Source organism: Syngnathus typhle, linkage group LG1 (assembly GCF_033458585.1).
Source record: "Syngnathus typhle isolate RoL2023-S1 ecotype Sweden linkage group LG1, RoL_Styp_1.0, whole genome shotgun sequence".
Lineage (NCBI taxonomy): Eukaryota > Metazoa > Chordata > Actinopteri > Syngnathiformes > Syngnathidae > Syngnathus > Syngnathus typhle.
Window position 1 is genome coordinate 22,956,262 of NC_083738.1, and position 19,834 is coordinate 22,976,095.

At 47.8% G+C, this 19,834-nt stretch overlaps 3 protein-coding genes across 6 annotated transcripts; all 3 read left to right on the top strand.

Moving 5' to 3' along the window:
- The first annotated feature begins 102 nt into the window (after nucleotides 1–102).
- khnyn (KH and NYN domain containing) lies at nucleotides 103–5,209 on the top strand. Its single transcript, XM_061281145.1, has 9 exons — nucleotides 103–458; nucleotides 1,000–1,207; nucleotides 1,277–1,411; nucleotides 1,516–2,768; nucleotides 2,921–3,051; nucleotides 3,145–3,241; nucleotides 3,329–3,436; nucleotides 3,743–3,844; nucleotides 3,914–5,209. The coding sequence occupies exons 2-9, from the start codon at nucleotides 1,010–1,012 to the stop codon at nucleotides 4,248–4,250; spliced, it is 2,361 nt and encodes a 786-aa protein (XP_061137129.1). The 5' UTR covers nucleotides 103–458; nucleotides 1,000–1,009; the 3' UTR covers nucleotides 4,251–5,209.
- Nucleotides 5,210–5,345: 136 nt separating this feature from the next.
- Nucleotides 5,346–14,048, top strand: LOC133155646 (adenylate cyclase type 2-like). 2 transcript variants are annotated; one of them, XM_061281131.1, is made up of 27 exons: nucleotides 5,346–5,530; nucleotides 5,765–5,817; nucleotides 7,297–7,965; nucleotides 8,401–8,598; nucleotides 8,663–8,824; nucleotides 8,924–9,073; nucleotides 9,139–9,284; nucleotides 9,363–9,474; nucleotides 9,572–9,699; nucleotides 9,946–10,104; nucleotides 10,178–10,337; nucleotides 10,407–10,571; nucleotides 10,647–10,678; nucleotides 10,778–10,831; nucleotides 10,910–10,973; nucleotides 11,052–11,149; nucleotides 11,247–11,331; nucleotides 11,413–11,544; nucleotides 11,899–11,976; nucleotides 12,162–12,340; nucleotides 12,428–12,512; nucleotides 12,584–12,742; nucleotides 12,901–13,047; nucleotides 13,121–13,222; nucleotides 13,290–13,404; nucleotides 13,509–13,633; nucleotides 13,698–14,048. In XM_061281131.1, the coding sequence occupies exons 3-27, from the start codon at nucleotides 7,354–7,356 to the stop codon at nucleotides 13,830–13,832; spliced, it is 3,582 nt and encodes a 1,193-aa protein (XP_061137115.1). In that variant the 5' UTR covers nucleotides 5,346–5,530; nucleotides 5,765–5,817; nucleotides 7,297–7,353; the 3' UTR covers nucleotides 13,833–14,048. The 2 variants fall into 2 exon arrangements, with proteins under 2 accessions (XP_061137115.1, XP_061137124.1); XM_061281140.1 differs by lacking the exons at nucleotides 5,346–5,530; nucleotides 5,765–5,817 and adding an exon at nucleotides 5,937–6,009.
- Nucleotides 14,049–14,978: 930 nt separating this feature from the next.
- Nucleotides 14,979–19,819, top strand: si:cabz01101003.1 (ubiquitin carboxyl-terminal hydrolase CYLD). Of its 3 annotated transcripts, none has more exons than XM_061281424.1 (17): nucleotides 14,979–15,088; nucleotides 15,311–15,502; nucleotides 15,601–15,715; nucleotides 15,784–15,941; nucleotides 16,022–16,449; nucleotides 16,530–16,636; nucleotides 16,789–17,228; nucleotides 17,307–17,472; nucleotides 17,550–17,691; nucleotides 17,761–17,886; nucleotides 17,975–18,066; nucleotides 18,136–18,199; nucleotides 18,369–18,555; nucleotides 18,619–18,727; nucleotides 19,014–19,132; nucleotides 19,208–19,415; nucleotides 19,495–19,819. In XM_061281424.1, the coding sequence occupies exons 2-17, from the start codon at nucleotides 15,332–15,334 to the stop codon at nucleotides 19,677–19,679; spliced, it is 2,817 nt and encodes a 938-aa protein (XP_061137408.1). In that variant the 5' UTR covers nucleotides 14,979–15,088; nucleotides 15,311–15,331; the 3' UTR covers nucleotides 19,680–19,819. The 3 variants fall into 3 exon arrangements, with proteins under 3 accessions (XP_061137408.1, XP_061137416.1, XP_061137425.1); XM_061281432.1 differs by having other exon boundaries at nucleotides 16,022–16,387; nucleotides 16,531–16,636; XM_061281441.1 differs by having other exon boundaries at nucleotides 16,022–16,342; nucleotides 16,531–16,636.
- Nucleotides 19,820–19,834: the final 15 nt, after the last annotated feature.

Sequence of the window (19,834 nt, forward strand, 5' to 3'; positions counted from 1 at the left end):
AATGAGGGCTGTCTCAAAACCTTTGCATACATTTGAAGACTTGATAATAACAAAACAAAAAAAAACCGTTTTGACGTCACCGGAATTCCCCCCTCAACGCCTTGAGAAACTGTTAAAGCTGCTTAAATGACCGCTTTCTGTTTTGTATGTGTGTGCGACGTGTAGGTGGTATTAGAATAGACATTTTTGGCCCATTGTTTAACGTGTTTCTTAACTGCGTCATGCTCAGTTTGCTTCTTTTGTTTTCGTGTTCTTCGCGGTTAGTTTCGCTTTCGTCGCTGCCTCGGTGCTTCTGGGTTTAGTGGTCCGCTTGTCCTGTCTTGGCGGATCGCGTGTTGTGTCGTGTTTTGTTGTGTTGTTGTGTTTTCGAGTTAGAGGTTAGGAAGTTAGTGATGTGATCACGGAAGCTTGCGTGTCGGAGCCACTCGGAAATCGAGACCGAAGAGCAGCAACTCAGGGTAGGAAAACTACGCTAATACTTTTATTGATGTTCTTTTTGTCATTGCCTTGTGCTGTTTGTGTGTGTGTGTGTGTGTTTTGGCAAGTCGCACGCTTCAACGTTACCTGAAAAGAATGCCACTGTTTTTCCATCCGCAACCTGTACTTATATACTTGGTTATTTATATATTGAATATTTGTTAAAACAAACTGATCTTTGAATACAGTATCCATTTTTGCATTTTTTTTTTCTAGCAGGGAATTGTAGGAAGTGTCCACTCAAGTGATTTTACGATAAAGGGAAAATTATAATGCAATGTCATTTTCCTTTTCTTTCTTTTTTTCTATTGTACTATGGAGTTATCATTTTTCTGTATTTTTACTTTTTTCTTGTATTTCTTTAATGTTCGAAATAAACAAACAAACAAGTAGCTCAAATTGACATAAAATAGAAATGTGCTCGTTCAGAAATTGCCTGAAAAATATTACTCATCACTAAAACAGAACATTTGACCACCTGAAGATTGTTTTAAACTTTCTTTTGGCACCATTATTGTAAAGGAAACGAAGGATGGACGACCAAGGCAAGGTGGGGGATGACTTTGTGTGCCCTGAGGTATTGCGGGGACCCCTGAGCTCCCAGCAGGACACAGTGGAGAGAATATTCCAGGTGTCGTTCACAATCGGAACTGGTGACGTCCCGCTCGGCACCAACGGCCAGATGTGGCTGCGACTGCGGGGGTCAGACTGTGACGTGAAAGCGGCAAAGGTTTGACACCCCCTTGTGCCTCTTCGCGAGCGGTTGGCAGTGCAGATGATCGGCAAGTGTGTCTTTTAGATGTTTGTGAAAGGACTTGTGAACCAGGAGGGGCGGCAGGAGATATCCTATCCCGCCGCGCTCAACTGCATCTTCTGCGGTGCCAAAGGTTTCTTCATGGACTGCATGATCAAGAGCACTTCAGCAGACATCGTGGTGAGTCCTCAGTAACATTGACTCATTAATGCTTTTCAAATCTTCCAAAAAATGGAGGCTCTTAAAGTAACAATGCTTATTTTTGTTGCATCACATCAAACCAGGTGAGCTCTCCGGGCTCGCTGCTCATCTCTGGTCTCATTGAGCCAGTGGTGCGAGCCTATTCCCTCATTACTGACCTTTTGGATCGATATAAGGGGGGGCAGGCTGGCTCCTCGGACGCTGAAGAACGAGGTTCGGGTGAGTTGCGGGCCTTCAAAGCGCTGGTGGAAAAACAGGAGGACCGCCACATCCTGGATCTCCTCGTACTTCCGAGATCTGTGAAGGAAGCCCTGCTGGATTTGGTGAAAGAGTCAGGACAAGGAGAAGTAGGCTTCCATGAGCGTAGCCTACCTGGGATGACTTTGGGGGAAGAGCAAAAAGAGGTTCTCCAAGATGCGGGAGAAGAAAAGCAGCCGGAGCATGTGGCGGCATCGGCCGGCCAGGATGAGGACCAAGTGCGGGAGCTGTCGGCGCCAAACAAAGAGTTTGGGCTTTTGTTGAAATTCTTCACAACCATGGGGTACACAGAAGAGGTGGTTAAACGGGTCCTCGGCCGAACGGGACCCAAAGAAGCCTCTCGGATACTGGATTTGGTTCAGCAAGAGCAGGACTACAGTTGCAGGGAACAGAGCAAGAGGAAACCGCCTTGTGAGATGGATGACGAAACAGTGGGAGGAGCAGATGTGCCAGGCGAGGTCCGTGGACGTCAGGCCGGCGGCGTTGGGAGCGCACAAACTAAAGAGGATGACGACTTTGTGTTGGGAGTGCTGAAGAAAGCTGCCGTGAGCTGCGGCTACTTGGAGCACAAGGTGGCCAAGGCTTGCAGCATGTTGCCAGATGGCTCCACTCACCTGCTGCTCCTGGAGCTGCAGAAGGAGAAAAGTGCTGGCATGGAAGGCTTGGAGAAGCAGAGTCAGAAAACTGGAATGACCAAAGCTGCTGAGAAAAGTGACCCAGAAACACCAAGTCGAGCTAAACCTGTCGCAAATCTGGACCTGTCGCCCAAGAATCAAGTCCTTCAACGTTCCAATCAGGCCAAAGAATCACCTGGACCAACGTTTCCCTCATCTTCCACTCGCAGCCCTCGGCCAAAGCCTCAAAAACCGAGCTGCTTGAAAGGAACCCTCCCCGCTCAGCGTTCTCCCACCAGATGCGGGGAATGCCGCGATGCGCCCAGCGTTCCCTCTGTGGTGGTGACGGGCAAGCAGCGCTTCATGGAGGGTCTGCAGACGCCCTTTGAACTCCAGCTAACAGATCAACCGGGGAACCCCCAGCTGAGGACCATTATCATTGACGGGAGCAATGTTGCCATGAGGTAGGTGTAGGTTGCGGAGGGAATTTTACAACCAGGGTGGCCTCTTGAGATACGAGTAACCCGACTTGTGACTTTTCACGACAAGCGTTCATTTTGTCAATCCAGGGTTTATTTTCCCTTCATTCTCATTTGAAGCTTCTCCCCTTCCGCAGTCACGGGCTCGGCCACTTCTTCTCGTGCCGAGGCATCGCTTTGGCCGTTCAGCATTTTTGGGAGCGAGGTCATCGGCACATCAGCGCCCTGCTGCCTCAGTGGCGTCAGAAGAGCGACCCCCGCGCCAGAGGTGGCTACGCCTGTTCCCTCCAGTGACTCACATTGTCATGTTTTTTCCTTCCAGCCTCGTCTAAACACGGTTTTGGGTTTTTGACGTCCACAGAGCAGCACTATCTAGGAGAGCTGCAGAAGCTGGGCCTCCTGTCCTACACACCCTCAAGGGAGGTCCTGGGCACGAGGATTAGCTCGTACGACGACAGGTTGGACGAGCAGCAAGATGTCGTCTTTAGAGATTTGAAAACTTGCACCGGTTATTGTTTTTCAATAATATCAGATGATTGTTGTAGACTAATGCTGAAGCTGGCGCAAAAGACAGGCGGCGTGATTGTGACCAACGACAATCTGAGGGACCTTTTGGAGGAGTCGGACGCATGGAGAGACATCATCAAAAAGAGGTAAAAGGCTCCAAACAAAATTACGATTTGGATTAAATGAGATGGTCGTGGAATTACTGGCCACGGAAACCAATGAGGACACGACAGTTGTGTTTCTTCTCGCTGGTGCATCCTTGGAACGCAATACATAACGTGGGCTTCCTCTAGTGGTGATACCTACTACTATCACTTTTCTCGACTCAACAATATTTATTATTTCACACTATACTATTTGTTGTATCTGGGTTTGTATCTGCTTTGATTTTACTTCATGTCTGATCCTAAATAAGCATTGCAAATGAAATTCAGTTCATATCTCCCCTGCAGACTGCTTCAGTACACGTTTGTTGGTGATCATTTCATGGTTCCAGATGACCCACTGGGAAGGGAGGGCCCTCATCTGGATGACTTCCTCCGTTCGGACCGCAGGTGTGACGCTAGTGGGATCATTCTGAAATAAGTTAGACACTGTTTTTCTCACAGCAATTTCCCTACCAGGACACCCGACCCTGCTGGTGTAGCCAAGAACTCCCCTTCTTTTAATCCTCTGCGCTCACAAATTCCAGTCCACAACTTTCCTGAGCAAACACCAGATGGTGCTCTGATTGGAGCAGGTGAAGGGAGGCAGGGAGAGGAAAGTCATCACCCCAAGTCCGGAGAACAGCAAGGCCCCGAGGCCATTTCAGTAAGCAGAACGGTGGAGGCCACAGCGGAATTGAGAGAGCGTCTTTGTCAGGTGTTTCCTGGTCAGGACAACATGGTGATGCTGGTTTTGCAGAGTAACCCGACCGAGAACGACCTCAATGTGCTCTCAGCCCTTCTTTTGGAGCAATAGAACTTTTGCAGTTTAGTCAGGGTCACACAACTGAAATGTCTTTTTTTTAATCTACCGCTCCCCATGGTGCCCGCAAAATTATCTGTCAGGTATATCAAAGGTTTTAGACTGCTTTTGTCCAAGGGACCACCATTGTAACCAAGAAGCAACTCAGGAACTTCTGCTTTGGCAGAAACAGTGATCCCTCGCTACTTCGCGTTTCGTTTATCGCGGCTTCGCTACATCGCAGATTTTATTTTCCGAATTGAAAAAAAAGCATTTAAAAGTCAAAGTAAAACTTCTAAATTGAGTAAACATGTGTCTAACCTTTAGTACAATGTAGTATTGCTCCAAATGGTCGTTTACATTCTTTTAGAAGTCCGTTTTCGCGTGTTAGCACGATCGCGAATTAACATCTTTCCGCTAACTCGTTAGGCGGCCCAGTACTTCTTGTTGGCGACGTACTTCGCGGATTTCACTTATCGCGGGTGGTTTTTGGAACCAATTATCCGCTATAAACGAGGGATTACTGTATTATTTTATTTTGCACTGAAGGAGGTTAGACCTGTACATGCGATTGATTAGCATCTGTATGGCTATGTTGGGAATTTCAGCTCCATTTGACATAATTTGGATGGGTAAACGATTCACAAAATTAGCTGGAAAACAAATCAAGTATAAATGATGAATCCTTTTTATCTTTTAAAAAGAAGATTACAATTATTTCCAATTTAACGGAGCACCGCAATTCCGCCACGGCCCACTAGAGGGCCGCGGACCACCGCGATGTGCATGAAAGCTGACCTCTGCATTTGAGGAGCCGTTTGTGGTATCAATGCCTTGCTCAAAGACACCACACCCGATGCAACAGAAGAAACGACATCTTGTCACAACAGTGTTTATACCTTTTTCATGCTCCTTGAGATTTTATTATTTTTGAATCTGTGTTCTTCCCGTTCAATAAACGTCCAAAAACGCGCTGTGATTGTCGCTTTCCTTCTTTCCTCCCACTTGAATTAAAATTGCTTCTACCACAGAATATCGACTCATAGCTGAAAGCGCTCGTAAACTTGGCGTCGTGCACGCGCACTCACCCGCCCAGCTCAACAACGGAATAAAGAGCTTGTGTGTGCGTGTGTGTACATTCGCGCTGGAATTCTCGCTCACCTGCCGGATCGCTCTCGGTTGTTCTCATTGGGTTTTAAAAGCGAGTTTATTATTAGGGCAATGGGTTTGTTTGGTCGATTTTTGGCCAGAAATCAAGCTGTTGGAATATGACTAAATTGAACGTGTGTCACGAGGTAAGCTAACTGGACAACACTCACGTTGAATGTCAAGAATGTCTTGATTGTCTTTGGAAAAAAAAAAAAAAAGTACAACGGCAGTGAAGTTTTATTCAGGTCCGTCACGCTATGACCTTGAAAGTTGTTGTACTTTTTATGTACATAACATTATTTTTTTTCGAAGATGCACTTGTTCCCTTTTCATCGGTGATGTAATCCCTTGTCATATTTTCCTTTCCAACACGGCTGAAGATGTTACTGATGTGCATTTTCCATTTGTGGGCTAAACCTGCTTGACGCCACAGGTAAGGGACAATAATTAGACTTCCAGTACAATTAAGTTTCTGTTTAATCCTTGAAACGTATCGCTGCATGACAGGTGCTGTGGTAGTCATTTTGAATGGGACTCTTTAAAAAAACAGAGTCTCCGTCTTTGGGGCCAACCTCGATGTCGTCCGCCTCTGCTAATCCGGTACCCATCGATGCCACAGAACCAGGTCAGTTAGTTATGAGGTTGCTTCAGCACAGCTAAGAAGGGTTTGATCCTCGGCGAAATGTCAAGGTGACAACATTCATACCTTGGGGATGGGATGGCTGTGTTGTGTGCCGGTACAATGAGTTTGATTCCCACATTAGTTAAAAAAAAAAAGGTGCATTGTCATGGTGACGAAATTCATAACTTTCCAAATGTCACAGGCGCTCTTTGTAGTCACGCCGGTTGATTGACTGGCACATTTTCAAGTTACGACCCCAGTCCTGTAACTTTTCTGACACACTTCATACACCGCAAACAATATGGAATAACTTTTTTTATTTTGTTGTGTCTGTACTCGGTTTCAAATGGTCATTGCTGACGGTAATATTTTATGATAGCCATCGTTATGATTAGAAATCTAGCAAAGGAAGATTAAAGTATCTGATATTCGTGCTAGGTTGTGACTAAATTGTCAAGGTGAGTCACTGTCATGACATTCCAGAACACACCTGAATGGAGTGTGTGACAGAAAAAAACCAGACAAACGAGTTTAGCATAATAGAGAAGCAAGCGGAGGACATCATTATCATAGAATTAAGGGTTTGACTTTGTTATGATCTTGCTTTTGTTGACCTTCTTTTGCGACAAGACTTCAACGTCGTCCATCGATGGTTGAGTATTCAGTGTGGGGGCTCAACAGCACCAACGAGGAACGCTGTACTAAACACTGGTCTCTCTCGCTCTCTCTCTCTCTCTCTCTCTCTCTCTCACAGATACATACACACACACACACACACACACACGCACACACACGCATACACACGCATGCACCATTGGATGGACAACAAAGACATTTGCAAGAAATTCATTCTCCTCTCACTTCCTTGTTTTCATTCATCATGAAGACGCACCCCGGAATTGCGATTGTTTTCTCTACTTTCTGCTCTATGTCAAAGTCATTTTAGTTCAGATTGCTCGTTTTGGTTCTGAACGTGAAGATGGGATTCTACTGCTGCTCACTACAGGGACGGATCTATTGTAGTCTGACACAGGGCAACCGGCCACCTAAAAATCTTGAGAAAGCCTTTTATTGCTTTATCACAGAGTAGTTTTCTTTTTAATAAATTGATATTTTACAAGGTGGCACAGTGGGCCAATGGTTATCATGTCCGCCTCACAGTTCATAGGGTTAGATTCCACCTTCCAGTCTTTTGATTCATTGATTTTTCTGTCTGTGGCCCTTGAAAGAAAAAGTTTAGCCACCCCTCTCTGCAGTGTGAAAGGATGACATGGGGAAGTGTTTCCACAGGAGCACATCGGCCGGACTTCCTCAAGGGCAGACGAGCGCTGAAGAGTCTAGTAGAAGATGCGGCCTGAGCAAGAAGCGGCAGCAGCATTGCAGGTTAATGGCGTGGCCCAAACTGGAATCAATACGCTGGAACTTGGCCACATTGCAGACACCGCTGATGTTGAAGGACTGTCGGGCAGCCAGTCAGAACTCTCACAAAGTCAAGCGTCCGTCCAGCTAGCCGAACATCTGCTGGTGGATTCTTTGTCGAGCAGGACGGCCGAGAGCGGGGCCGTCGACTCGGGCTATGGCAGCGCCGGCTCCAGCCCTAGCTACGCCACCACTGCTTTCAGTGGCGACCTCAGTAGAAACTCTGGCTTTTCTGACATCCTCTCGGAACATACTCCACGAGGGAATCAGTTCAATAAAAGGAGAAAAATCAAACCTGCTTCCAAATCGAGGACGAAAAAGGAAAAGTGCAGCTCACCTAAGGACTCGGCGGAGCATGAAGACGAGCATGGAAGCCCACCGTCGCGGCCCACCGTGGCGGAAGCAGTCTGCTGCTGCTATAGGTCCGTTCACAGGGGCTGTTTGCAGTGTGGGGAGGAGACACCGGCCATGTTGTCTGGACTGGTGCTGTCTTTGGCATTTTGTATAGCCATCATCGTCCTCATTCCAGCCATGGGAAGGGTGAGAAACTGCAGTTTTGTGTGTGTGTGTGTGTCCGTCTGTCTATCTGTTTGTCTGGCATCAAGGGGGGTGTCAATACAGTCATCCCCCGTCTCCGTTGAGTGAAAATCTGTGCCCCGCATCCTTTGAATGCATCAAAATTTAAAGTTTGACTTGAACTTTACTGTACAACTTGCAAATAATGCAAAAGAGAATTAAAAATGGTTTAAACACCAAAATCTTCAACCAAACATAGGATAACAAATATCCACTAGCTTCATGCTAACATATAACACAAAAATCCATAGTCAAGCTAATATGAATTAGCATAGGTGCTATTGTTATTCTAAACCTTCCAACAAATGCTACTTTAACATGTGCAGAAAACAATAGATGTCAACCTTGCAAACTGTTTTGCCGCTCGATTAAATTAAAAATTTTCACTTTGGTGCACAGAATGTGGAAGTCCACGTGGGGGCTCTGTCGGTGTTGGGCGTGGTCCTGTGTCTGAGTGCCGTCCTGCTGGTGTGCCTGCCATGGCTGGCCACCGTGAGACGCTGCGCTGGTGCCCTGGCCCTCTTCGTCTGGGGGACGCTGTACATGACAGCCATTGTTTTCATCTTCACCGGAGGACCCGTCACAACATGGGAGCAGGTGGGGAGAAGTCAAGTGACCCGGCCCATTTTGAAAGAAACTCACATCCCTCCGTCCTCCTCAGGTGGCCTTCTTCCTCTTCCTGTCCCTGAGCGTGTACACTGTTTTGCCGCTTTCACTGGCCTGGGCTCTCATAGTTGGGATTTGGACCAGCGTTTCACACATCATCATCATCAGTGTTTATGTCTCCGTCACGAGCCCGGAGACGCCGGACTTGGTTGTGCAGGTGCGTCCAAGTTGATAAGGGTTACCGGGACGATATTTTCGATCAACTTGACCCACTTTTACCATTTGCACTCGTGTTAATCCATCATTTGGACCTCAGCTGGTGGCAAACGGCATACTGTTCTTGTGCGTGAACTGCATCGGGGTCTTCCATTTGTGGACCACCGAAAACGATCTGAGGAAATCCAATCGGAAGAGAGAGCAATTCAGCGCCGTCCGCTCCCAGAAGGAAATCAGGAAATATCAACAGGTGTGATGGCAGCCGGCACTCGTTAGCGAGACGCTGAGAAAAAGACGGTTGTTCGTTCTTTCTAGGAGCGTCTTCTGCTGTCGGTGTTGCCGCGTTACATCGCCATAGAGCTGAAAACGGAGTTGATCAAGAGGCTGACCAAGCCCATCGAAGAGAAAGAAAATAAACGCAACTTCCACAGCCTCTACATACGGCAGCACAAAGACGTCAGGTGAGGAGGGAAACCGTCCAAAAGCTGTTCTGCTTTCCATCTTGTATAATGTGTGTGTGTGTGTGTGTGTGTGTCCAGCATTCTGTACGCAGATATTGTGGGCTTCACCAGGCTCGCCAGCAGCTGCTCACCAGAGGAGCTTGTCGCTGTCCTCAACAAGCTCTTCGGCAGGTTTGACGACATCGCCCAGGTATCGCCATGTCCAGTCCAAGAGTGTGTGTGTGTGTGTGTTTGTTTGTTTGAAGGCACGCCATTACATTTGCCACACATGCTGTTACTCTGTACAGAAGAACTGCTGCCTTCGCATTAGAATCTTGGGCGACTGCTACTACTGCGTGTCGGGTCTGCCTGACCCGATCTCCACGCACGCCAGCAACTGTGTTCAAATGGGCTTGGATATGTGCACCGCTATCAGGTTGGCTCATTTGCATGGCGAGACCATCAACTTCCTCTTTACATCATATACTTGCTCCAACCTTTCTCACTTTGTTGTTTGCTCCATTTGAATTCTTTTACAAATTTTTTATTTGTTTAGAGAGAAAAAAAAAGAACTTCACATTGTCTTTTTTTTTTTTTGTACTGGGCGTCAATTATTCACAGACAGCAAGGTGTCCGTTGTTCAGTGTCAAGCTCCAACTATTCACCTTTTCTTGGATTTCAGTAAACTTCGAGAGGCCACCGGAGTGGAACTCAGCATGCGTGTTGGCGTGCACACGGGCAACTTGCTCTCGGGCGTGATCGGCTTGCAAAAATGGCAGTACGACGTCTGGTCACATGACGTTACGCTAGCCAATCACATGGAGTCTGGAGGTGTTCCCGGGTGAGTGAGGATAGTTGCCTTTTGGCTTTTCTGTAATGAAAGGCAACAAACGTGTGATTTTCACGTCGACTAGGCGAGTTCACATCACTCAAGAGACTCTGCAACACTTGAACGGAGCGTTCCAAGTGGAGGATGGCGACGGGGGGAGTCGGAATCCTCTTCTTCAAGGGAGACAAACCTACCTGGTGCTGGACCCCAACAACTCGGAGAGCTCGCTCCAAAGAGCGCAAACGGTTGGCGTTGGTGCGGCATTCTGCGGCGGGACACGCAAGAGTGTGACGGCGTGGCTTTTTATTTCCCAGGCCGGCAACCTTCTTGGCACAGTCGAGAACAGGCAACGGGCGTCCATGCGCATGTACCTTCAGTCGTGGCAGAACGTCCGACCCTTCGCAGAACTCAACAACCATCAAGCTGAGTTGTCCAAGAAGATCAACGAGGTCACCGTGAACCAGCAGCAGTCGTCCGCTGTATGTTGAGCACACGCTACAAGTGCCACTTTTTGCCATCATGTGTCGTGATTGGAAAATTTCTGTCTCCCTCAGGAAAGACCACTTTGTCAGAACAGCCCATCCAGGTATGCTTGCTTGAGGTTTTTAATGCAGAAGCAAAATAACTACTCACCAAAACATGCCCGGAATGTTTCTTCTGTAATGTAGTCATTTTTTTGTCTCAGTTTGTTTGTAGATCACTGCGTGAGGGGGTCGCTGGACACGATGGACACCGCAGGGTAGCTTTGAGGTTTTTCCCAAATCTCTCGTTGCCTCTCGCTGTCTCTCTCTGATCCGTATGTGCGTGTGTTCCGCAGGAGGAGGGCCAAGCGACTCAACTGTCTGACGCTGCTGTTCAATGACGTGCGCCTGGAGAAGCAGGTCGTGCCACTCGTCCAACAGGAAGTGAGGAAGCCGGCCTCTGTGGCGTCTTGATCTCACGTCTCATATTTGTTACAGTTTCGCCTGTCGGAAGTGAAAGGCTTACACCAGTCCATGAGTTGCCTCGCTTTCGTCTTTGTCACCCTGTTTGCTGTCCAGATACTTGTTTCTGACAGGTGAGTGACGCCCTGCAATATTATTCGGAAGAGTGGATTTGTGTGTTTTTTATTTTTTTTTTTTTTTGTCTTACAAATGTGTTTGCGTACTTGCCAGGAACTTTGAATTGGCCGTGTCCTACAGCGCCACATTTGCTGTGATGGTGCTTCTTCTGTCCATCACCTTCTGTGGCTACATGCAGGTATGCTTGGTCAAACTCACCAAAACAAAAAACATGACAATGGATATTTAATATTTATTTTCCTTTCTGTTTTGTCTTCAGAAATGGCATTCCAAGACATGCAATAATTGTATATCAGGATTTTCTCCTGGGGTCTCCACCAGGGCGGCGCTGCGTCTCTTTATCGTGTGCTTGAGTTTGCTCATCACGCTGCTAATGGCCATCCTCAACTTTGTGAGCCTTTTTGCTTTCATTCCAAATTATACAGTATAATAACTATTTATTTATTATAACCTCTCTTCATAAACTTGATTCATTTCCAGCCTGTTTGTGAAGCAGCGCAAGGATCGATTTTGAAATGAAGAGAAATAGAATTGATGCATACCGGCCTCCGAGCAAAGTTATTATTTATCTTCTTGTTAAAAAAAAAGAAATAAGTGAGAGCGCATTTTATCATGACACTGTTTGATAGCAAATCATTGAGTATCATCTTCGTCTTGTGGAAATTATTTCGCCTCATTGGCAACGTTGGCGGCAGCATTCCCACGTTTAGTTATTCCTTCTTTTTTTTTTATTGCACTTCCTCAGGTCTTCATCCCAGGAAGCAACTGCACGGAAATTAGCGACAGGAGCGCGCTGGAGGGTCTCAAACTCCACATTACGCCTGTGAGTTACCAATGAGCATGTAGGCTCCTCGTGGTGTGCAAACATTTGAGCATTTGTTGTACATCTGACTAACGCGATAAATCTTCCGCACTTTTTAATCTTGACTCGTAAAAGAGCACACGAATAAATCAAAATGTAGAATACATGCTCAAACTGTCTTTCTGTCCATCCATCCATCCATCCAGTACTACCTGTACTGCTGCTTGCTGGCCATGCTCGGAGTCATCGTCTTTGTCAGGATATGTCTGTTGGTGAAGGCTCTGCTCCTCACGCTGGCCGTGGTGGTTTACTTGGCCCTCTTCCTCCACGTGTACGCCGACCGCTCGTTCTGCCTCGTCGACCTGCTGTACAACAACACCATCAAGTGAGCGAGCGGTCTTTTCTGACACCCACGAGGTGCCCCTTGGAATGATGCTCTCTGATTCATTTCCATCTGTGCCTCCCTTCCCAGGCCCGGTGTGCTGAAGGACCCTCAGATCATGTCTGGGGTTTGGCTGGTCATTTTTTATATTGTCTGCCTCATACTGGCCAGACAGGTGCGTGGATGCGTCCGTGTGTGCGTCACTTCCTTTTTCAAAGTAAAACATTCAGTCAATCATTTAATCAGGATGAGCTGGGCTGCCGCGTGGATTTCCTGTTGGAACACTGTTTCAAGCTGGAACAAGAGGAAATGGAGACCGTGGAGAATGTCAACAAGCTTCTCCTCCATAACGTTATGCCGCTTCATGTGGCCTCCTTCTTCATGGAAAAAACTGTCCGTAATCAGGTGATTCATTCATTTTTCTCTTTGAAACGTTTCAACTATCCTGAGAATGTAACGGTTGTTTTTGACAAACGCTGTGCTTATTATTTCTATTCCGAATTGGTGCTATAAAAATCAATTTGACTTGCCGCTGAAATTTGATGGGCTGTCTTTGATTTCAGGACCTGTACAGTCAGTCGTACGAGTGCGTGTGCATCATGTTCGCCTCTGTGCCTCAGTTCAAAGAGTTCTACAGCGAGAGCAGCGTCAACAGAGACGGTCTGGAGTGTTTACGTTTACTCAACGAGATCATCATCACCTTTGACGAGGTAACGTCTGAAGGTTTTTTTCCCCAAAACGTACGCCCGGCTTCACCTTCTTTCGTGTCACTCGGTTGCCCAGCTTCTATCCAAACCGAAATTTTCTTCGGTGGAGAAGATCAAGACCATCGGCACCACGTACATGGCGGCTACGGGGCTGACGCAATCATCAGATGACAGAAAGGTATATGGGTCGCAAAGGATCACATCCTCTGATACCTGAAACCACCTCTTTCCGGCTCCCTTTGCAGGAATGCGACTTGTCCTACAGTCACGTGCGCTCCATGGTGGAGTTTGCCTTTGCTTTAATGAGCAGTCTGGAGCACATCAACACCGATTGCTTCAACAACTTCAAACTGCGGATTGGTGAGACCATCTCCCCGCCGTCATGATCTCCAAATTGACAGGTTTTGAACATCTATCTTTTTAGTCTGCAATGAAAGAATTGACTGCTCAATATCTATCGTCAGGAATAAACCAGGGCCCGGTCATTGCCGGAGTCATCGGGGCTCATAAACCGCAGTACGATATCTGGGGAAACTCGGTCAACGTGGCCAGCAGGATGGACAGTACGGGAGTGTTGGACAAGATCCAGGTCAGTCCACTCGCCACTAACTCGTCTCCTTGCCCGGCTTGACCGCTCCCGTCTTTGTGTCTAGGTCACAGAGGAAACAGCCCAGGTGGTCCAGAGTGTGGGCTACGGCGTCACGCGCCGAGGAGTCATCAACGTCAAGGGCAAAGGTGAACTGACCACATTCTTCGTCAATGCAGAGCAGTCATCTCCGGACTTCTGACCACCGCAGTTTGTAGTCGGTGCGGTTTGAAACAGACCTTCGCAAGGAGCCCGTTGCCGTCTCGTGCTAGCTATGGTGACGGTGCCACCGTCTCGCCCTGCTGCTGACTGCCTGCCGTCTTGGCATGAGACACTAAATATGATCCGGATCAGTTGAATGATCATGTTACTTTGGCTGTATTTGCATATGAATACTCCCCCCCCCCCCCCCCCAAAACATCAGATCAATGACAGTTTGCTGATTTACATGAAGGATCATTTGTGTTGAATGTGAAATTGTCTGCATCAGTGGTTCTGAAAGTCTTTACACCATTAGTGCCACCTCAACAAATTTTTTGATTTGATTTTAAATGTAAGACTAACTTTATGCACAATTTGAACATTTAATTCAGTGATTCACACACAACACCAGTGCTGTGTGATGACCTGGGTAACTTTACTCATGTGGGACCAATATGCAGACCACTGAAGCAAACAATTCTAATAATTAATATTATTAAATAATAAATTATATTAAAATAGATAAAAACATCATGAAAAATATGGCTACTTATTTTTTTAATACATCCAATATTGTAAGTACATTTAAATAAATTGTACTCAAGGGATTTTCTACAAAATGACCAACTTTACCAATGTTCTTTTCTGTAAAGATACTTGCACTTTCACTCAACCATTGCTTTCAGGTACATACTTTATAAAATACTGTTGGCACCACACCAATGAAGCGTTGGAAGTTGCTGTTAGATTTTAATTGCAATGCAAATATCTATTAGTTTATGTATATTTTATGTTTTTAGATATTGATGTTGTACACAATGTGAAACTACTATTTATGAACTAATTAAGTTAAACTATAAATAAAGGCATATTATGTATTCTGTGCATATATATGCAAATATACTTTTGTTCCATAGCATATGGTTGGTGTATCTAAAATTGATTTCATAGATGAGTGGAAACAGACTTAAAATGCCCATTCATTTCAAGGTAAAATAATGTGTTTAATAAAAATATTATGTACGTTTAATAAACTAAATATTGGTGGTTCCGAATAACAATTATTTGACTATCTAAACCTTGTGCGTTCCAGAAGCCTTTTTTTTTTTTTTTGAAACGCCCATCTTTAACTTGATTGGCTGTGGAACTTTTCTGTCTTTTCATTGGTTGGCAATGCTGGCAGTCTCCATTCTTCCGGCTTTATCGTTCGGTTTGTTGTGAGAGTTCCTGACTTTTGAGTGATTGACACTTGAGTTGGTAAGTTCTTCGAAAATACGTTTTTTAACCTGCGAAAACATCTATCTTTGTACTAAGAATGTGTCGCTTTGGTATTCCTCGTCACAGGCAATCTTAACGACAGGTGAAAAATGTCTGGCACGATGAATGTGAACCTGTATTGCGATTAGTCGGATCGTGGAGTTCGGGCTCACCTATTCATCGAAAAGCACAAGTAAAAACTTTCCTTTCGCTTTTGACCAGCTGCGAGTAACCAGACGAAATATGTCCGGACCTCATGACCCAAGAAGGAAAGGACGCCCCCCCAAAATATTCTTACTGTCGACCGAACAACGACTCCAGGTGCATTCGGAAGGTACCATTGTGCTTCCGCGGGGGGTCATGTGCTTGGACAGGCAATCGAGTCGGAGTACTGTTGATTTTCTATATGTCAAGGTAACAGTGAGCATCATTTTTTAAATATTTTCACACTTCCTCTGTAGCTACAGGTACTTAGGGTGTAATTATGTCTAATAGTTGTGTCCCCTCTTCAGGTGCTGGAACTTGACAGATTCGTACATCTGGACAAAAGGATGCTGCTTGAAGTTCCAACTGACTGTGTCGGCCTGTTGGAGCCTGTGGTCCCAGAGGCTCGCCTGGAACTACTACGTGAGTTATAAACGGACCGCAGAAATGTTCAACGGGAGCTTTTGTCATGTCCTCCATCCCCCCACCAGGCAATCGTGAGAACCTGTACGAATTGGCCAACTTGCCCGTTGGCACGCTCCTGTGGGTCCTAATGGACCAAGCGGACGAACTCTCGGAGGCCGAACTCAAATATGTCGGGCCGCTGACGGAAGGGAGCAGACCTCAGTATTTTGGGGTGCAACTCAAGGTAAAGCTGTGAGCGTACAATGTCGCTTCTGTTTGATCTTTTATTAGTCAGGTGGTTCAATCGCCTCTTTGCGGGCGCAGGGCTCCGCGGTGGGCAAAGGCAAGGGCACTGGCAGCGGACACTTCAACTGCCCTGACGGCTCCGCTGCCTTCTTGCCCGTCAGCCACATCAAGGTCAGACACTGGTCCAGCGGCAACGAGGCGGACGGCCTAGAAAGGAAGAAGCCCCCCCGTCGCAGCACCGTCCGCAACCTTCACAACGACAGTCGCCCCACACACGTCCAGCCGCCCGACGGCGTCCACCTGCCTCTGGCCTCAATTCCCACTCACTCTCAGAATTCCAGCGGATCGGACGAGCAGGCGCCTACCAGAACTCATCATCCGACTCCCCTGCCATTCGATGTAGGTCAGCGGGTCACCGTGGATAGTTTGGCCGTGAGTGGAGAGGTGCGCTTCTGTGGGCCGCTACCCCGTCAGCCCTCGTATTCGATATACGTGGGCATCTTGCTGATCAGTTGCTTCAGACATTGCTGACATGTTTTAATCCATGGCCAAAGTGTTCATTCATCATTTGCCGATTTATGTTTCAGGACACTCCCACCGGCAACTGGGACGGCCTTTACAGGGGAGAGAAGCTCTGCCAAATTCCTTCTGCCCTGTATGGAAAACTGGTGCTGTCCTCAAAAGTGTCCCCAGGTAGTTTTTCTTCTTCTTCAATGAAATGAAACAATTCCAGATCTACCCTCTGGTCCTTGAATTTGACACTATAACCAAAATGAATTAACAAAGGCATCGAGCCCTGCTTTTTGATGAATTGTTTACAAATAATGGCTCACTGTTGTCGTCAGAGTCGCCGCATGGCGCCATCCCTCCCGCCCAAGTCCTCAAATCCATCACAAAGACTTCGCCACCTGCCGCCAAACTGCCCACTGCGTTGGCACCCACCTCCGCCTCCAAAGTGGCCCTGTTGCCTCCCGCCGTAAAACCCTTTAAATCCGTTCCTCCTCTCCCACCACCAAAGCCGGCCTATGATTCCCTGCCCCGGCTCCCGCCACCGCAGCCGCCTCCCAAACCCTTCGACGTGGCGGTGGCACCGCGCGCAAACGGCATGCACGCGCCGCCCTCGCCGCCCATTTCGCCAGATGTGGACCGAGAAGAGGCCGTGGATGATAGGGAAGTCCTGGAGGTGGGCTCCATGGTGGAAGTGAATGATCCGCCGCTTTACGGTGTGATTCGCTGGATTGGACGCATCGAGGGGGTTTACGAGGTGGTGGCGGGCATCGAGTTGGTAAATTGACCTCGTTTCAAATTGGAAAAACAGTTTGGTGTTTCCACAGGTTGACTATATTTGCTTTTGCCCACGCAGGAGCAGGAAGTGTCGGCAGGATCCGACGGCACCTACCTCGGCGAGCGCTACTTCCGCTGCCCGCCCAACAAGGGGCTCTTTGTCAAGCTCTTAAACTGTCGGCGGGATTCCAGATTCCCCGCTCCCGAAGCTCGTGTCAACCAAGTGGAGCGCTGCAACTCCATAGGTGAATAGGTTGTGCACTTTTTGCGTCGCAAGTGAGTTACATAAAGGCTTTTCTGTCTTTTGGCTCTGGCCGGGCAGCTTTTGCCGAGTGGGGTAGCGAGCGCGTGGAAGATGACACTCTTCCCACCGAAGGCGACGAGGCCAAGGAACTCTATCAGGGCTGGAAGAAAGGCATCCAGGGTCACCTCAACTCCTGCTACCTGGACGCCACGCTGTTCAGGTGCCACGCTGACTAAGCTCTGCCGTTCATAGTGGCTTCTATTGCGCCTCACTCCGTTTCGCTCGGCAGCCTCTTCTCCTGCTGTAGCTCGGCGGACTGGTTGCTGTTCTGGCCCTCGGACGACACGCGAGCGGATCCGAGCTCCGGTCAAGCTCAGGACCTGCTGCGCTGCGAGATCGTCAACCCCCTGCGGAGGTTCGCCTGTCACCCTGATCAGCTTGACACATGCACAGTCGCTTATTCCTCGACCAACTGCTACAATTCCCGTCTGTCTGTTTCGCAGGTACGGCTACGTGTGCGCCAGCAAGACCATGGCCTTGAGGCGATTGTTGGAGGCGGCCAATCAAGACGCAGGCTTCACCAACCAGGAGAAAGGTATGTGAGTCGCAAGGCCACACACACCAGGAATGCCACCACACCGCTCCTCCTTTCATGTCTGTCCAGATCCGGAGGAGTTCCTCAACAAGCTCTTCCAGCTTCTCTGCGTCGAGCCGCTCCTCAAGATCAGGTATGCCACGCTTCCTCGCTCCTGTCTTCCTCATGATTTTTCTTCTCCCCATTATTTATTACCATCAAGCAACATCCTAATCATTTTTTTTTCTTTTCTATTGCCGCAGTGACAGTTTAATTTTCTTCATGGGATGAATGACCTATGTGACTTTTTTGCACCGACCTAGATCGTTGTCTCAAAAGCCGCAGGAGTGTCACCTGTACCAGCTCTTCCCGCCCCACGTTCCTCGTTCGCCCTCTCCTGCAGACGCGTCCCTTTTGCTGCCCTCACCGTTGTTTATGCCCTTGAAGGTCGCCAGCGTCCAGACCTTGCTAGAGTCCTCCTTCCTCCACGCCGGACTGAAGTTAGCTGAGGTAAGCAGTGGTACGCCGTCACATCTGGTAAAATCCTTTTCCTGTATTTGACCCTCGCCACAGGCTCCGTCCTGCCTCCTTCTGCTCATGCCTCGCTTTGGAAAGGACTTTAAGATGTTTGACGTGATCTTGCCCACCCTCAGCCTGGACATCACAGACCTTCTGGATGACAGTAACTCAAAATTGATCTCAATGTTCAGTTGGGTTGAAAAGGTTGACAGTCAATTTCCATCAACTTGGGAATTTTTGACACGTTACAAATTTCAAACTATACTGGAAGTCCCCTATGTGACATTTCAGTTCAAATTCTACCAGTTTTGCTTTCATAGTCTCTCGCGGGTCAACACCACCACAAATCATGTTTATTTGTGCAACCCTAATGATTGATTTTCATTGTCATATTTTTAGAGCATCTTTCTCCGGTTTACTAGCATGTAATGCACATGTCGTCTGCATAGCTTTGAGGCAGTGCAGCATCTGTCAGGCTTTAGCCCGGTGGGAATGCGCCGAGTGTTATGAAGACCAAGAAATTACACCGGGACACCTCAAACAGTACTGCAACACCTGCAACGCTCAGGTAGGTGGGCTCAGCGCCAAAGCCGGCCTCCGACCGCGAGATGTCTCGCAGGTAAGCACGTGTCTCTCCCATCAGGTTCATAGTCACAGGAAGCGGACGTCTCACTGCCCATTGGAGATGAGCGTCCCCGAGGGAACGTGGAGTGGGCCCCTTAACTTCGCTCGCCAGCAGATGTCTCTGTTTGCCGTGACGTGTATCGAGACCAGCCACTACGTCAGCTTCGTCAAATACGGGCCTCTGCCCTCCGATTGGCTCTTCTTTGACAGCATGGCCGACCGCCAAGGTGAGACGCAAAGTAGCTGCTCATTCCGTCCCCAAAAAAAAACATGTCAGCCAAATCAACTGGCCGCATGTTCTTTCAGGAGGTGAGAACGGCTTCAATGTTCCCCTGGTGAGGCCGTGCCCCGAGGTGGGCTGCTACCTCAGCCTGTCGGAGGAAGAGCTGAGCAGGGTGGACCCCGTTTCCCTTCCAGAGCGTGCTCGCCGGCTCCTGTGCGACGCTTACATGTGTTTGTACCACAGCCCCGAGCTCAGCCTGTATAAGTGACAAGTACACCTCATAATGTCCCATAAGCCTGATGATGATATAATGTTTACTTGTTGACAACTGCCATTTTATCATGTGTGATGTCATGTTTCACTGTCTCGAATGTTTGCACTAATATAGCCATGATGTCCAAACTTGAATTCTTCATGGGTTGA

What these genes read in the sequence shown, in the direction of transcription:
- khnyn (XM_061281145.1), top strand. Translation starts at nt 1,010, where the DNA reads ATGGACGACCAAGGCAAGGTGGGGGATGACTTTGTGTGCCCTGAGGTA. An exon ending in GCACTTCAGCAGACATCGTG is followed by an intron (nt 1,412 to 1,515) that starts GTGAGTCCTCAG and finishes ACATCAAACCAG; the next exon opens with GTGAGCTCTCCGGGCTCGCT. An exon ending in ATTAGCTCGTACGACGACAG is followed by an intron (nt 3,242 to 3,328) that starts GTTGGACGAGCA and finishes TGATTGTTGTAG; the next exon opens with ACTAATGCTGAAGCTGGCGC.
- LOC133155646 (XM_061281131.1), top strand. Translation starts at nt 7,354, where the DNA reads ATGCGGCCTGAGCAAGAAGCGGCAGCAGCATTGCAGGTTAATGGCGTG. An exon ending in GATATGTGCACCGCTATCAG is followed by an intron (nt 9,700 to 9,945) that starts GTTGGCTCATTT and finishes CTTGGATTTCAG; the next exon opens with TAAACTTCGAGAGGCCACCG. An exon ending in CTGTACAACAACACCATCAA is followed by an intron (nt 12,341 to 12,427) that starts GTGAGCGAGCGG and finishes CTCCCTTCCCAG; the next exon opens with GCCCGGTGTGCTGAAGGACC.
- si:cabz01101003.1 (XM_061281424.1), top strand. Translation starts at nt 15,332, where the DNA reads ATGTCCGGACCTCATGACCCAAGAAGGAAAGGACGCCCCCCCAAAATA. An exon ending in GTCCTCAAAAGTGTCCCCAG is followed by an intron (nt 16,637 to 16,788) that starts GTAGTTTTTCTT and finishes TGTTGTCGTCAG; the next exon opens with AGTCGCCGCATGGCGCCATC. An exon ending in CACAGACCTTCTGGATGACA is followed by an intron (nt 18,728 to 19,013) that starts GTAACTCAAAAT and finishes TCGTCTGCATAG; the next exon opens with CTTTGAGGCAGTGCAGCATC.